Raw genomic sequence first — 16,680 nt, forward strand, 5'->3', positions numbered from 1 at the left:
AAACTGAATAAACCGACTTTCATCTACACTCCCATAAAACACTCAAACTCGTTTGTCATTTAAATTCTGTATATTGTGAGGACAAAAGCATCATGCCTGTTTCCTGACGCAGAGTCAAATGCATGTGGATAAAAACGTCTTTATTATCACATAGAAAATAACTTCTGATTGAATCATTTTTTTTCTGATGCTTGGTCTGTTTGCTTTCTGTGTAGTTTTGGGATACATTCAGTAAAGTGGCCCTGAGAGTCAAAACATGCTGTAACATTTTATAAATAAAAAATAAGGGAAAAACAACAGGATTACAGATTATTATTAAAACAGTATCTACAGATTGTTACAGTAACTACTTTTCATTAAGACATGACCATTTCTCAACTTTAGAATTGGTCAAAAGTTCAAAAGAAATCTAACATACCTATTTATATTCTCTTTTTTTTATTTTTTTTATGATTATGGTGACATTAATTTCACACATGCTAAATGCTAAAGTCTCATCACATTTTTATTTAAATCTAGTAAAACCTATGAATTTACTGAACATTATTTACTATAAATAACTCTTCTGGTCATAATCCAAAAAAGACCTGAGGCTAGATTCATGCTATATAATAGATAATTATTAATATCAGTATAATTATAATGTATAAAAGCTGATCAAAGTTAATAACAATGATATTCTTATAAAGTATTTGTTAAACATAATTTGTAAAATATATATATAAATATTACAAAGACGTGGTTTTAAAATAAATAACCACATGGGGCGACAAACTAATCTTTAATTCTAACAACTAAACTAAACTTGAATATTATTATGTATTAGGGGATTTATTTTGTTTTTCTTTTTATCAAACATCCATTTTATATATTATATATTATTAATGTCACATTAGGATATCCTAAACATTTTTAAAATAATATAAATTAATTATGATAGATGCAAGATGTGTGAGGGAAATCATACATGTTATCACAGTTAGAAAAAGCTGATGAATGCTTATGATTGTAATTACATTTGTGTTATGCTAAAATTGTTTATGGTTTTGTGGGAAACACATATCATTAAACATGAATGATTACCATTGCTGCATTGAATTGCTGTTAAACTCATGTTGGGTGTTTTACTTTATTTAAAGGTGTGTATGCAGTTGATAGAGGTTTAAAAAAGACACTATGTTTGTGAACAGGAGGATTTGAATGGTTCTGCAGCAGGAAATCCTCCCTAATCGTTTGGAAATGTTCTTCCATCCAGAAACCAAAATGAATGTTGGAGCCAAGTGTGTCTTTATGAGGCTGAAATGACATCACATTAAGAGGATTAAAGCTTCATCTGAGGCATAATGATGTCAGAGCCAATCATAAACAGACAAAGAAACACTTCCGGACAAAGAGAATGGGAATTATCTTCATGCATGATCCATTTCGGTTTTGTTGCATATCCTTTGGCGTCATATCAGTGTTTACTACACATGTAGTGCTTGGAAAGACAGGCTCAGAAGAGTCGTTTCAATGCTGATTGTTGTTGGGGGATGAGAATTGTGGGAAATAAACATTTTAGATGTAGTGAATAATGCATTGATGTGAGCAGCCTATTTCATTTTCAGTTTATAAATTGTAAGGACCAGTCAGCTATGTTAAATGTGTCTTCCTTTTCTTTTTGGTAAATGATGTGTACTGAATAGATTTGACCAACATATTTTAATAGATAATTTCAGCGTGTTTTAAAAAAAAATACTCCATGTTGTGTGACTTTATGACTCCAAACACAAAAAGGGCACACCTCAATGATTTGGATTTCTGTCCACCTTTTAGTTCAGTTTTTATATGAAACAATCTGCATTTTTTTCAAATGAAATCTCTTGGACTTTTTTAATGGCTTACATGATGTGTGACTTTATGACTCCGTATGAAAACAAATATGTAAACACATTTTTCTTTTTCTATTTCATCTGATTGTTTTAAAGTAAAAATCAAAACTTTTCTTGGGAATGTTTTAAATAGCTTCTATATTATGTGACGCTAAGACTCTGTAAAACTACCCAAGACAAGTAGGCACAACTTTTTGATTGGATTTTGAAAGCTAAAATCATCTCGAGGCATAATGAATCCAATCATATGCAGACAATGAAATATTTCAAACAGTGTGAATTAAATTCATGCATGATGGATTTCAGTTTGGTTGCACAGCAGACTCAAAACATACTTTTAATTGTGGATTGAAACAGTTTATTGGCGGAATATGAATAGACTAAGTAATAGGCTACATGTTGTTGATGACTATGTGTTCATGTTCAGAGTAAGTCAGATGAGAGTCATCTGATGAGTCACAATAAAAAGCCATTGTACTGAAAAAGGCCAAAGGTGAATAACCAAATGAATCCCCCTTGTCATGAGGTCAGCTTTGATCAACTATATATATACTATATATAATGCGAGAAACCCTTAAAGGTCCCATGTCATGCTTTTCCGGTTATTAACCGTCCCCTTGTGTGTTATGTAGCTTTTTCTGCATGTCACAAACCCTCAAAGTAGGCTACACCCTGTAGCGAGTAAAACTCTAACACAGAAAATACCTGTCTATGCTGCCCCTGCCTCGTTGGAGATTGTTTGCTTGCTCCTCCAACAAGGCGTGTAGGACAGAGAGTGAATACACATAGCCTACTTCAGAGATGCTGTATGAGAAAACCAATGTGATTTTGGAACATTGAACAATGTAAATCTATTCTAGTAGACCTCAACAATGGAATTATGATCAGTAGAAATGGCCATGACATGGGACCTTTAAGGTCCCAGGAGAGAACACATTTCAATATTTTACAAGAATTTCTCAGACAGTGACCGACCTTTGAAGTCTTTTGTATCACACAGATAGGCCTTTAATGAGTTAAACTAGTTTCCTGGTGGAACGAGATGTGCCTGCCCACTGAGTTTGCCTGCGTAAAGCAACACGATCAGTAGAATTAGCATTTCCTGAATAGGTTTCTGCTCCAGTATTGTCTAAATTACTCCCATTATGTGCAGTTTCCACAACCGCCAGATGGTGGTGAACGCGAGAAAGAAATGACCCAGTTTACTCCAAAAGCATCATTCACTGATGAGGACAGTGCATCTACAATGATACCGGAATTCAGATGTTGCAGCCTTCACAATAAGAGTTACATCATAAAAGCACAACACAAGGGTATTATCTGTTTGTGTCCACTTCATTACAATTCCTTTGCACTGTTTGTGTTTGTTTCCAAATGACAGATACACTTATATACAGACATTGTATGCTGTTGGTTATTGTGGCTTTATATATATATATCAACCTGTGTTTGCCTACTTGTAACAGTCCAATGTTAATTTTATCTACTGTTTTTTTGTTTTGTTTATATATATATATATATATATATATATATATATATATATAATGTAATTCTATTTGAGGAAAAAGCCCCTTGTGACAACAAATAAATAATATAATTAAAATCGAATCCCTACTACTACAAGGAAAACAATCAGGTATTCTTTATGACATATAACACAAATATAAAGATATAAATATTTGCAATGTCAAAAAGCAACATTCATATGAAATATATTGAATGAAACCACTGTTAAAACGTTACAAATATTTCCAAAGTCTTGACCTTTGACCATTGCTAAAAGTGTGCTTTGTTCCTGTAACCTAAAAATATGAAAATTGATAAAATGAGATAAGATGGACCTTTATTCATCCCCGTAGAGACATTCACGTATCGTAACAGCAGCAGAAAAGAGAAAGAAACACAGATAGTAGGCCCTACACATAATAAGAATAAAAGTAAACAAATTGATATAATACAAATAAAACATGTAGGCCTATTAATGCACGAACGAGAGATGGTACTTGCACCATTATTTCTGTACCAGATTTCCGGACTCAAGACCAAGCTTAACAGTTGTGTGGCATTGTTTTAATCACGTTAAGTATAGTAGCCTATTTGGTAGTAGATTGGTTCATGACTGTAATAAATTGAAATGTTATCATTATTTTTTATTATTTGTATTTATCAAAATTACTATCATTTATTTCACTATTTTTTACTCAGCCAATTTTGATTCTGATGTTGGTTTTTTGTGTAAAGAATGGATAGAGAACTTGAAAGACGAAAGTATAAAACGGGTCAACGGTTTGTTTTGAAAAGCTTAACCGGATGTCCCTCTTATAATTGTGTCCGTCTTGACACCGGTACCTAGTGGCCCAGTGAGCCCGGTCTCTGACGGAGAACAGAGTATCGCCCCGGCGGACAGCAGCGGTAGCCTTCTGGCTCGGATATTTTTTCATTTTCTGGATTTTTTTCCCCCACACACAAACTCCAGGATGCCTTCAAATCTGCAAGGTAAAACACAAAAGAACAACAGCGGAATGCTTTATTGTCTGTTTCTCGGGTATTAATGTCTGCTGCTAGCTTGAGTCTTTACAATAGAGCATCAGCAGGCCGACCCCGACTACAATACGAGCTAAATCCTAATTAACCAGCATGCAATTAACAAAATGTGCTTTTTTTTCACAGGAGGGAAATCCTTTGGACTGTTAAAGGAGCAGCAAAGGGTAAAACTGGACGAAATAAACAAGGTACGCATAGTCCTCATATCTCCATGTGTCGTGTCTAACGTCCTCTCTCGGGAATTTGAATGTAATGAGCCTGCATACACTTGACTTGGCATTGGCCTCTCTTTGCACTGATGTATCAAGGCAGTTCGTGTAAAAGGAGTCCCCTGAACGCCACACAGGTTATTGTATTACTATTTTATTGGAGCTGGTAATGCATTTGATTGATTTCCCGCTGCAGTCTTGTGGCACTTGTTGAATGGCTGACACACATGGCATTTCCCTTCTGACCCCGTCATATCGATCAGTTGTTCCCCCGTGTTTTGTGGCTCCTCTGCCGGGGAACAGGTGTGTGAACGAGCCCTTTGTCTCACATCAGGCCTCGCTTGCTCGGACTCCTCCACACTGCTCTCCTCAGATTAACTGGATGTCTGTATAATCTCTCCCTCACTTTGATGTCATCGCCTCACATGAAAAACCAGGTCGCATCAAGAGGGCAGCCTGCAGCGCCTGTCACATTCCTGCAGACACACACACGCGCACACACACACACACACGCGCACGCACACACTCTCAGTTCCTTCATAGATATTCACCCAGTTATTGTGAATGTGTACATCTCTTAGTATAAGAGATCTAAAAAAACAGTTCCTGGGATTAAATGCTTGGTTTTTATAAACTGACATCCATGGGGGGATTATGAGAGATTGGGTTCCAGGGCGCAAAGACCCCACCACATACAGAGTGTATAGATGTTTAGCCTCTTTTTAATGTCATTGTGTGTCTTGTTGTAGATGTTCCGTGTCAATTTGTACTTTTTGTCTCTTTCTGTAGTTATTATGGGTTTCTTTTTCCCATTTGATCGTCATTCAGTGTGTCCTGTACTTGTTTTGTGTCACTTTAGTTGCTCTCTGTCTCGTTGTAGTCCTTTTTGTTACTCGTTGTAGTTCTTTTGTGTCAATTTGTAATCCGTTTGCGGTTTGCTGTAGTTATTTGTGCCTCTCCTTGTTCGAGCTGTTCCCTTCTCATAGATTTCTTTTGTCACTGTTAATCTTTTTGTTGATACATGTCTGAACTTGTTTTGTGAGTCTCTATTCTGTCCGGTTGTTTTGTGTCAGTTTTTAACTAGTTTGGTCCTTCTGTAGTTTTCCGTTTCTTCATAGTTGTGGTTGTTTCCCCCTTTTTATTGTTGAACTTGTGATGCGCTTTTTGCAGCTTTGTTGCATTCATTTTTGTCCTCTTTGTAGAATCTGTTTCCTTGTGGTCATTTGTATTCTCTTCCTGGTTGGTACGTGTCTCTTCGAGTTACACTTTGTGAACTGAAGGCCAGGGGGCCCCTGACACTTTGGACCCACGGTTCAGTAATCCGTCTATGTACATTATATTGACCTGGGTGCATATGTCCAAGTGGATCCTGTTGGGACTTCACTTAGAGTCGAAGCACTTTTATCTACGAACATGGCATTTCATTGGCTTCCTTTTTAAGCAAATTCCCTGTTCTAGCTCCTCCAATGTGAATTTGTAAACGTTCTTTCTATCGGGTTGGGCTTTGAGTATTTGTGATGGACATCCCTCAATATCTTCTGATATTTTATAACCCAAAAATGTATTCAAATCCTTGCTTGGTTTGGTTCGCGCAATAATAAATAAGGCTTTATTTTAAACGACAATAGGTCCTAGAATATGACCAGAGCATGGGTCTTTCTTAGGGTCATTGTCCAAACAATATTTAGATTCATGAACGTTACTGTTAATATGACATGAGTAATACTGGCTCAGCACTCGATCAAGATGCACTGTGACTGTGAGAGGACATTCCTTCATGTGGGGGGGGGGGGGGGTGTGTCTCAGTAGTGATTCAGCAGGCTGAGTCAGGCGTCTTTGATAAACATCCAGTTGTGGCGTTGCCGTTTACCCTCCTCACCCTAATGACATGCTTGACTGACACGCAGAGGTCAGTGCAGAGAACAGCCTCCCTCTCTCCCCTCCTCCCTCTCTCCCCTCCTCCCTCTCTCCCCTCCTCTCGGTGAGGATGGAGGCTCACTCCCACATGGCAGATTGCATCATTATCATTTCATTACGATGGCTCCCTGCAGGCTCTTTCCTCTTACACCCCTGTGAGGTGTTCCACTTAATGAACATAAGTAATGACAATGTGAGGGGGAAGGACATCTTAAGACTGTGAGTCATCATTCCCAAGACACTTTTGACCGAGTAGTGTAGGATAGTAAGGCTTTAATGTGTGCGTGGGCTTGTTTCATTTTTGTGTAGTTTGACTAAAAGCATATTGAAGTTTCTTGGAGAATTTAAGAAATGTGACAGTTTTTTAAAAACGTTGTATCTATTGACCTGGTTTGTCCTACATGTACTTTATACAAATTACAAACTCGTTTATTTGCATACAGTATACATAAAACAAAACAAGAAAACATGCCATGATCCTTCCTTCCTGCAGCAGTCAGATTTTAAAAACAGCCCCTGGTAGACATCACACAAATACAGACTCCTACAATCGTGTGCTGCACTAAACCTTTGTTTGTGGTGAAGGAAAGAACAAGTCTGTGGTTTTTCAGGGGTTTCAGTCAAACTTGTTTTCCTTCCTGATCACTTTCAGTGTATTCACCCCTTTTCTCTTTTTTTCAGGAATACCTGGAAGACCAGAAATACAGGGATGAAGAAGACCTGGCGGAAAAGTTGGAAGGTCTCAAAAGTAAGTAAATCCCCTCCGTCCCATCAGTAGTTTCAGTATCTAAGTATTGGTCTTTGTGAGGGTGTGTTCCTTTTTCCTGGCTTTTGTCTTCGCCTGAAAATGTGTGTTTGTTGGCAGTTTGCACACACACGAGTCTTCAGCATTTTGTTTTTCTCTGTGGGAAAGACGGACTGCAGAGATTTCTGAGAGCTTTGCAAGGCCAAATCCTCCGTGGCCCTGCAGGAATGTGCAGGGGCGTTCCTCTGCTTATTGTTACAATATTCAGAAATATGCTGGGTAAACGCATAGCTCCTGGGGATAGAAAACATCACTGCTGTGAGGAGATAAAAGCGGGAACAAAAGGACATGATTTGCCAAAGATCTCCTCCCCATTGCTCTGATATTACACATGTAGGCTCTGGGTGCATGTAGAGAACAAAGTATATTATCAGCGACATAAGGCTTTTTAAAAAACATTTTATAGAGGGCATATGAGGAACATGCCAACTGTCCTACTTATAATCTATGCTTGCTGGAGGAAATGGAGCAGCAATATATAAACTGAAAGAGGAACTGACACCCAGTTCCCTTGAGGATCGCTCTTTTTACTTTCTGTCATTCCCCTTCTGTTTCATACTGTTCCACTTAACCAGAGGTCACTAAACACAGCTTTTAAACACAAACCAAATCACATCAATTATTCTCATGACCATAACATTTATAAACATACCCTACTTTAAGGGTCAAATTACTTTTTTCAATTATTCATTTTTGTTTTATTATACAGGGTGTCCGCGGGGTCTTAAAAAGTATAAAAAGTTCATAAATCAATTTAGCAAAAATTATGGCTATTAAAAAGTATCAAATGGCATTTTCCAAGGTATTACATTTTGTAGCTTGTTTTCAATAAGTATATAAATTAGGGACGCTCCGATCGATCGGTCACCGATCGAGATCGGCCGATACTCACACTCCACCGATCGATCGGTGCTCTCTAAACATGCCGATCGCGAGAGCCGATCGCATGACGTAAAATACATGACACTTTTCTCTGTGCGCGGCAAAACAAGCTCGCCAAAATGGCTTCACCGGTCTGGCAGTATTTTAAGGTGTCCGAAAAAGACAGTAAAATAGCGGAATGCAACGTGTGTGAAGCAGAAATCCTGCAGCTCCGCCCGCTGTGACGGAACGGTGAGCGGAGAACTTGAATAATGTACATCATTTGAATGTAATAATTAAGTTGATTGTTGTTTTTGGAAGCGCCAGTGAATGAGCCCCATTAACTGAGTTTTAAACATCACTTTAAATGGAAGATCGGTATCGGCCGATACTGATTTCGGCGATCGGCCCCAAAATTGACGATCGGAGCATCCCTAATATAAATGATCCAAAGAGGTTGTATTCTAAAGTTTACCTGAATGTAATCATTGCGTAGGTGTGTGATTCTGTGTAGTTTATTTATGGCATCCCGTTGGATTTGACGTCATCTGAACTAGGGCTGAACGATTAATCGATTTTAAATCAAAATCGCGATTTTAAATTATGCGATTATCAAATCGCAAAGCCTGCGATTTAAACAAAACAAAAAAAAATCTTTTTTTAAACTTTTTTCTTGTGTGTCAGTCATCCACACCAATCAGAAGTGCTGTGCTCCACATGTACCAGCCATTGTTAACCAATCAGAAGTGGCCCATGATAGAAGGTGATAGACAGATTGATCCAATCACCTGCCAAGTATTTTTGAAAGTGCCTGCCCTTTCCAAACGGCTTCCAATGGAGCTCTCCTAGATGGTTTGGTGAAACAAAGCATCCGAGTCAGGTTAGTAATGCTCCATCACGTGTTTCTATTACAGGGTGAATCTTAAACTGAAGCTTGACTTTAAAGCAACCCAACGGAAGCTTCATGTAAGTTTAGTTCTTTCACTCGTAGCTCAAGCTGCGGGGGTGCTAGAGACGGGAGTACGTTGATGCGACCTTCCTAGCCGGAGATATGAACGTAAGCGTTAGAACGATTAACGAAGCACTTTTATACCAATAAAGGACTGGATTACCTAAAGCCAGTTGAGTAGCACTTGAAATGTTTGGCTCTATGAAACCTGATATACTTATATGATTCTGTTTTCTTCAAGGTTGTGTCTTCCTGGTCGAATGTACTTATTGTAAGTCGCTTTGGACAAAAGCGTCAGCTAAATGCAATGTAATGTAATGTAATATGGCCGCCTTTTACAATAAACTTCCGTTGGGTCGCTTAAAAACAAATATCGCAAATCGCAATCGCAATATTTGTCAGAAAAACATCGTGCAGCCCTAATCTGAACAGGAGATCGCACGCTCACTGCTTGAAAGCGTGCGAAGGTCCGTTAAACAACATCGTTATGGGGAAATGCAAGACTGCGTCCAAATGGTTGGAAGATAAGGAGGAAGGACAATCAATACTGTATATAGTCAATGTGAGGTGAAGTGTGTCACCAAGGTAACCGGTTAAAACTCGAAGTGGCGATGAGGTCTTAAAATGTGTGGAAAGGGTCTTAAAAAAGGTCTTTAAAGGTTTTACATTTGACTTCAGGATTCCTGCATATACCCTGTAATATGAAGGATGCTTATCGGGCTGTACAATTCGGGACAAAATAACTAATTTTATTTATTATGACTGATATTGCGATGATTGCGATATAGTAAGGGGAATGATCATTTAAAACATGTTTTATTAAAGGGGTCCTAATATGCTTATTTTCAGGTTCATATTTTGTGTCTCTACTGTGACATGTTTAAAGGTCTTTATTTTTCTCATACTGCATTTCTTTTCAGTATGACACACTCCAGGAAAGGGAAAACCCCAAAAAGCACAACAGGGCCTCCTTTCAAATAATCATGGTGTGTTTTTGTATGGCCATACTGTAGGATCAGTGTCTTTTAAAAGTGTGGGAAAAAAGTTCATTGTTTATTATCTGTTGGCCGGGCAGGGGAAGTTATTTCAACTATTTATCACCAGGGTTTGTTCTATTTCATTAAATGAAAAGCCCCTTCAAATGATATCTGCCACAACTGTAAGTATTCAAACTTACCAGCAGACATCTTTATGATGTCAAACAGAAGCAGATCAAAATCAAAATATTGTCATAAAATGGCTGTTATGTATTTTGTTACATCCTCTGCTGAAGGAATTTTGGTCAGGAGGATACGTTAAAGACATTTTAGTTTGGTCGAGCCATTTTCTGTCTGCAGATGATCAACAGGCTGCTCTGCGACAAGTGGCCCACTCAAAAGCTCGCTGTGTGTTTCTGTGTAGATGTGTGTGTGTGGAGGCCCCTTTCTCAGAGATTTTGAACAGGGTTAGCATTGTCCTGTCCCTCTCCCCTTGGGTTAACACAGTCCTCTCTCTTCCTCCCCAACACACACACACACACACACACACACACACACACACACACACACAGAGCTTTCACTGTGCGACAGAAATCAGTGTAATCTGACTGAAGTGGTCTTCTGGACAAAAGAGAATACTGAAATGTAGGAAGAAGCGGGAATGTTTCTTTTTGTTTTTTAAAGATAACCACATAATGAACTTAATAGGAATGCCTAAAGGTTGATTATGAGATTAGTCAAATGACTCCTCTTCTCTTTTGTCAGTATTGACTTAAAATTACCAAAATACATTGTAGTAGAGAACATATTTCCCATTTAAAGATTGTTTGACGAGCATCCCCTTACAAAGTGAAAATTTTTATAACACGATGGCTTGTGTCCGCTATTTCTTTAACCATCATTCAAAACCAGGCTAGCATGTTTCCCTCTGCTTGCAGTCTTTATGCTATGCTAAGCTAACTGACCCCAGCTCCTTATTTATCAGCAGATACGAGTGTGGTGTCGGTCCTCTCGTATAACTCTTAGTAGGGAAGATAACTAGTTTTATTTAAACACGTTCCAACTATTCCTTTAAGCTTAATGGCCATCTGCAGGAAACTTACATTGTTCTTTGCACATTTTTAGAATCAGGAAAAAAGTATTGAGTCTGTACAAGAAGGCTCCAAATGCGATTCTTACTTTCTGAAAAGTTGCAATATTATACTTCATTAATGTGGGATCTTCATAAGTGTTTTTTCTGCAGGCTAGTAGCACCAGATTTCATTTGTGACTGAGAGAGCAACATTTGTATCCAAGTCTTAAAATTGTCCAGCCAAGCCTTTTTGGTTTCCTTCCTTAGTGCTGTGTTTGAACTCTGAGTTCTCCTTTAACTTCCTGACCCTCTCACTCTAATATGTCTCCGATGTCAACCCCACTCAGCTGCTGACCACTGACAGACATCCAAAACACACACACAGAAAAACACACCTGTCATCATCAGCTGTTAGTGCCTGTCCTTTTAGACACTGAGGTCTCTGTTAACACTTTTGCTGACATGTAAGATGCCAGCTGGTGATTTGTTTGTTTAAATGTTGCTGAAGGCGATGTGGTGTGTGTGTGTGTGTATAATAATCTCTTATGTGTGTGTGTTTTGTTTTGCAGATAAATATGCCGAGTTTGACCTGAATGACCAAGGAGAGATTGGTGAGTTATAGTTGCACTAAAACAACAACAACTGTACCAGATAACAACTGTCAGCTGACCCCTGTGCAGCGCTGCATGAGGGAGCAGTAATTAATACTGTGTGTGTTGGGGGCTGTTCGGCTGTGCACAGGCCTGTAACAGGCTTGTGTGTCATGTTTGTTTCCTGTATGTAAAGTAAGACAATACTGTCCACCGCTGTGAGGGTGTTCCTGAGCAGATGTGAGTCGGACATGATGTCTGTCTGCAGGTAGAGAGAAGCTGCCGATTGTCCTTTATGTCAACTTGCGTTGTTTGTAGCCACGTTAGCGGCTAACAGATGGTAATGTCAGTTGCTTGGTCCCCCACTGTGGTCCAATCTGAAACATCTCAACAACTATAATTAGCTTGCATTAACAGTAGGTGCAGATGTCCATGCTGTCCAAAAGATGAATTTGAAGTACTTTGGTGATCCCTTAACTTTTATCTAGTGCTTTCATCAGCATTTAAATTAGAGTTGGGCAATGCAGTATGTTAAAACTTTCCAACTGATTGATGTCGGAACAACAACCAACAATATATATTTCATGTATTTGGGAAGGTTTGTGTAGTTTCATCTCTGTTTTCCAGAGGTAAGTTCAATATGTTCCCCAAGCTTTTATTTAGTATTTTAAAGTAAACAAAACCAATCTTCCTCATTAAACAGACAAATACAACCAAACCCCACCTGATATCAAGTTTTTTATTTTTTAACCATACTAAAACTACATTCTTTCCATTGTAACAACTGAGATGTACATTTTTCGACTCTTCCAGGCCCATATTAGTTCTCCACGTAATGCAGAGTAAACAGAGCATGTGTGGAATTACTGATGTGCCCATTCAAAATGCTTAAGATACATAAAACTAAGCATTTCGATAATGTTGTGGTTTCCTTACAGTCCAATATTTGTAAGGAATACAGATTTGCGCCTTGATAAATATCTAACCTGGTGACTGGTCCTCCTCAGATATGATGGGTCTAAAGCGGACGATGGAGAAGATGGGGGTCCCGAAGACCCACCTGGAGCTGAAGAAGATGATCGTGGAGGTGACGGGCGGCAGCAGCAACACCATCAACTACAGAGACTTCGTCAAGATGATGCTGGGCAAGCGCTCAGCGGTGCTCAAACTGTAAGTAACTGTTTGTACACACTTGCAGAGTTAAGGCCTTTACACAGAAGAAGGTTTTTTTTGTCCAATTAATCTTAACAGCATTATATTTTTTCTATAAGTATTTAAGTCTTGGTAGCTTTTACACTGAACGTGAAGAAAAGCAAAGCAATTTTTCGTCGGGAGAAGGTTGATTTCTTCGGATCATTTACACCCCAGATTAAGGCATCAAGCAGAATGGACAGTACATTAAGAAATGCACTATAGTGTGGCCAAGTGTTACGAGTTTCCTCTATACTAATTTGGATGATGAAAGTACAACACAGGATCTTGGTCCAAAACGTACCATTCTTTTCCACGCTGACAGCGGATCCACTCCTTTAGTTCTTTCCTTTCACAATAAAAGCCCTAAACTTATACTCTGCGTTTCTGTTTTCCAGAATCAGCTCTAATTAAAGAAAATCAAGTAAATGAATGATAAGTCCATTTTTATCTTAAAAATGAACTGCCGTAAATACATTTGTCGGCAATGGTTGTAACCCTCACACATTTGCATCACATGCTGTATGAATAGTAGAAGCTTAATGTTTACAGGCGAGTATTTTACATTTCCTTGTAATACATTTGTCACACCCCCTTTGTGTTAAATGGTGTCTATAAACCACCTGCTGCTGCATTGTGGGTCTGTGTGTGTAGGATGTGAATCATGTGTCGTGTCAGCCGATTGTTTCCTCCTGCAGCAGGGGATACTGGGATGACTAATGATGATGTCACTAACACGAGCTGCGTTAATCTCAATGGCAACAAACCTATCCATAGTCAACCCATCCTTATCCTGAGCTGGGATCAGGAGCTTAGGTAACTGATTACAGCGGATTAACCACTGACAGTCCAGGGAGACACGTTTAATATTTTTTACCACTGGAAATATGGACCACCAAGCCCCTAAGTATGGTGGCAAAAGTACATTCTTGGTGAATTTAGGTCAAAATGTATATAGAAAAGGCAACTTTAACAAAGCCTTCCTTAACTTGGACACTTTAATAGTTAAAAAAGGAATCAACCGAATGAAAATAAGTGTATTGTTATTATTATATGTTCAATTATGTATTTAAATGGAAAACTTACATTTTTGTTCTGTTATTGTCTCTTGTTTTAAACAACCCCACAGTAACATAGGACAAAAACACCAAATAACCTCAAATTCTGTCAAGCAAATTCCACTTTTACAATAGAAATGAATAGCTATAGTGGATATGGTATATTATTTCCGTTCTCACGCGGGTTAGTGAGGTGAGTCTAAGCCTTTTTAAAGCAGCCTTGCATTGAGTCACACTGAGAGAGAAAGTGTGTATTTACTGCAGCATGTAGACAAATCCTCATAATCCCACAATCACCCAGCAGAGGAAATGCATAACTTTTCTGCCTTTGTCCTTTACCATATTTCGAAAGTGTATTCAATAATCCCCAAGCCTCTATTTATAAGTGTTTCATCCCCTCCCCACCACTCCAGTCCACTTGGTAGCTTTCTAGAAGATAGACCCTGTATTTCAGAAATAAGCGGATGTCTGTCATTAATTCAGTTTGTCGAAGCATTTTTTAAATAGCATTGAAGTTAAAAGAGGATGAAGCAATGCCCCTCTCAGAAATCATTACCCAGTTATTTAAGATGGACCCTGTATTTCAGAAAAAGTCTGTTATTGAATTATTTTTAACTTAAAGGGGATCTATCATGCAAAATGCACTTTTTGATGTATTTTATACATAAATATGTGTCCCCTGCCCTGTGTGTCAGGGAACTCACAAAGTATCAGAAAATAAAACCCTCTCTCTTTTCCTCCGTACCCAAATCTCTAAAAACGGGGGTACAGCGGAGCTGATCCACATTTGTGTCCGATATGACGTAATATCGGAAATGTGGACCCACGGCACTATCAGAAACGTTGCTATCAGAAACAATGCCTGACGTGTTTTGGACGTAATATGGTCTTTGTTTACATTAGCAAGCATCGCTAACACTCAGAGCTAACCTGTACTGGAGAGAGTATGTGTAAAAAAGCAGGAAATACAAAAAGGAACTCACCTTGTGGTAAACCCGCAAGAGAAAAAGCATTTGAGCTCCATACTGTTTAAGAAATAATCCTTGATGTGGTTTGGAACATGATGGCGTTTCATCACTGCAGCATTTAGCTGAGAATCTGGGTAGAATTCTGAGCAGGAACAAGCTCCCCCTCCTCTTTTTTTAGTTTTCAAGCTAAGGACCCGAACCTGCAGTTCTCTAACAGGCCTGAAATAGAGATTTTTATATATTTGTATATATCTGAGACCCATAATATAAGCCTAAAAATAGCATGATAGGAGACCTTTTAAATGTTTCTTTTAAGAAATCATGAGCCAGTTATTCAACTTAATCCACAGACTTTACTGACAGCAGTTTAACATGGGGACTATTTTCTTTATACCCAACTACATCCGTCAAAGGTATCACTGCGCTAAAGGAAGGCACATTTCTGTTGAGTTTTAGAATTGTTTTGGCGCTTTGTGCAAGAGGCCAATTTTGTTCAATCAAATTTAAGAGCATTCAACAAAATCTAAAATTGGATAACTCACACCAAAATAATCTAGAGGATTGTGGAGTTGGCTATCTCTTATAGATCCACTGTACTGAAACATCACAAATGGTATATGAAAGAAAAGTAGATTTGAGTAAGCTTGTATTGGCTACAAACATGTTGTAGTGTATGAAATATGTACATGCGTAATCATTGATCTGATTAGGAAAGGAAACATTGGTTAAAGGCTTTCATAAAGCATCCTGCTGCTCCCCTCTCTGATATCTGAGTCTACAAAGCCTCTCTTGTGCGCTGTTTTTGTCTCCAGAGAGTAGAGAGGGGGGAGACGTTGAGGGGACAATACGCTCTAGAACAGATATATTTGTGGCATTTGGCACGGCAACAATTGATCTTCTTACAATCAGAGGAAACTGATTGAGGTCAGCTCCTAATTTCGGTCCAGTTTTTTAACTTCTTCTTTTGAATAGAGTTTATATTAGTGCGATTATGTAGGCAGGACACTCACTCACACTAGTTCTTTTTTACAAAGACTTCCATAATATGAGCCTTATCGTTTTTATATTTTCTACAAGCATTATCGGTTAACGGATGTGAGGGATCTTGACTAAAAAATCTAAATCCTGTATGTAGAGCTAGGCTTTATGAAGGAGCTCATGTATCACAATATTTATTTTTTTCCTAACTTGTTTACACAATGATAATTTTCATGAGTAATGTGGATTTTATTGACTAGTCAATAGCTAGAGGTGTCTGGTAATATCAGAAAAGGACTTCACACCTACTACTGTCCAGAAATAAAAAGAATAATCCAAGAACAAAAACAAAATAAAACCTTGCAGGGGATACAAAGGAGCAAGGGGCAAGTACAACGAAGACATAAGTCAACTATATACATTTAAAATAGAGTAAGAGAATAATAACAGAATGTACACTTTGATTTTCCAAAACAGTTGATTTGAGTTGTTTGATAAATCAGTGACTGGGGGGGGGGGGGGGGGGCTTTGACTGACTGCAGGCAGCTCTGTGTAGCAGACACCAGCAGTGTGCAGGAAAAGAAGAAGTGAGAGTGTTTGTGTCGGGCTCTGAGTCGCTGAGTGGCCGTTTCGTGGTCGGGATCATGGCTCCTTAAGAGCTTAGTGGAGCTTTGCAGAGTTTTCCAAAAA

General features: G+C 38.5%; 1 protein-coding gene across 1 annotated transcript in view; it reads left to right on the forward strand.

The window, feature by feature from the left end:
* aif1l (allograft inflammatory factor 1-like) overlaps positions 1–16,680 on the forward strand; it is a 38,734-nt gene that overhangs the window by 19,402 nt on the left and 2,652 nt on the right. Inside the window, 5 exon segments of the mRNA XM_034238987.1 lie at positions 4,225–4,367; positions 4,542–4,603; positions 7,223–7,289; positions 11,775–11,816; positions 12,803–12,965. Of these exon segments, the coding sequence (XP_034094878.1) occupies positions 4,349–4,367; positions 4,542–4,603; positions 7,223–7,289; positions 11,775–11,816; positions 12,803–12,965 (353 nt within the window). The 5' untranslated portion in view covers positions 4,225–4,348.

Source organism: Gymnodraco acuticeps, unplaced genomic scaffold (assembly GCF_902827175.1).
Source record: "Gymnodraco acuticeps unplaced genomic scaffold, fGymAcu1.1, whole genome shotgun sequence".
In the NCBI taxonomy this organism is placed as follows: Eukaryota; Metazoa; Chordata; class Actinopteri; order Perciformes; family Bathydraconidae; genus Gymnodraco; species Gymnodraco acuticeps.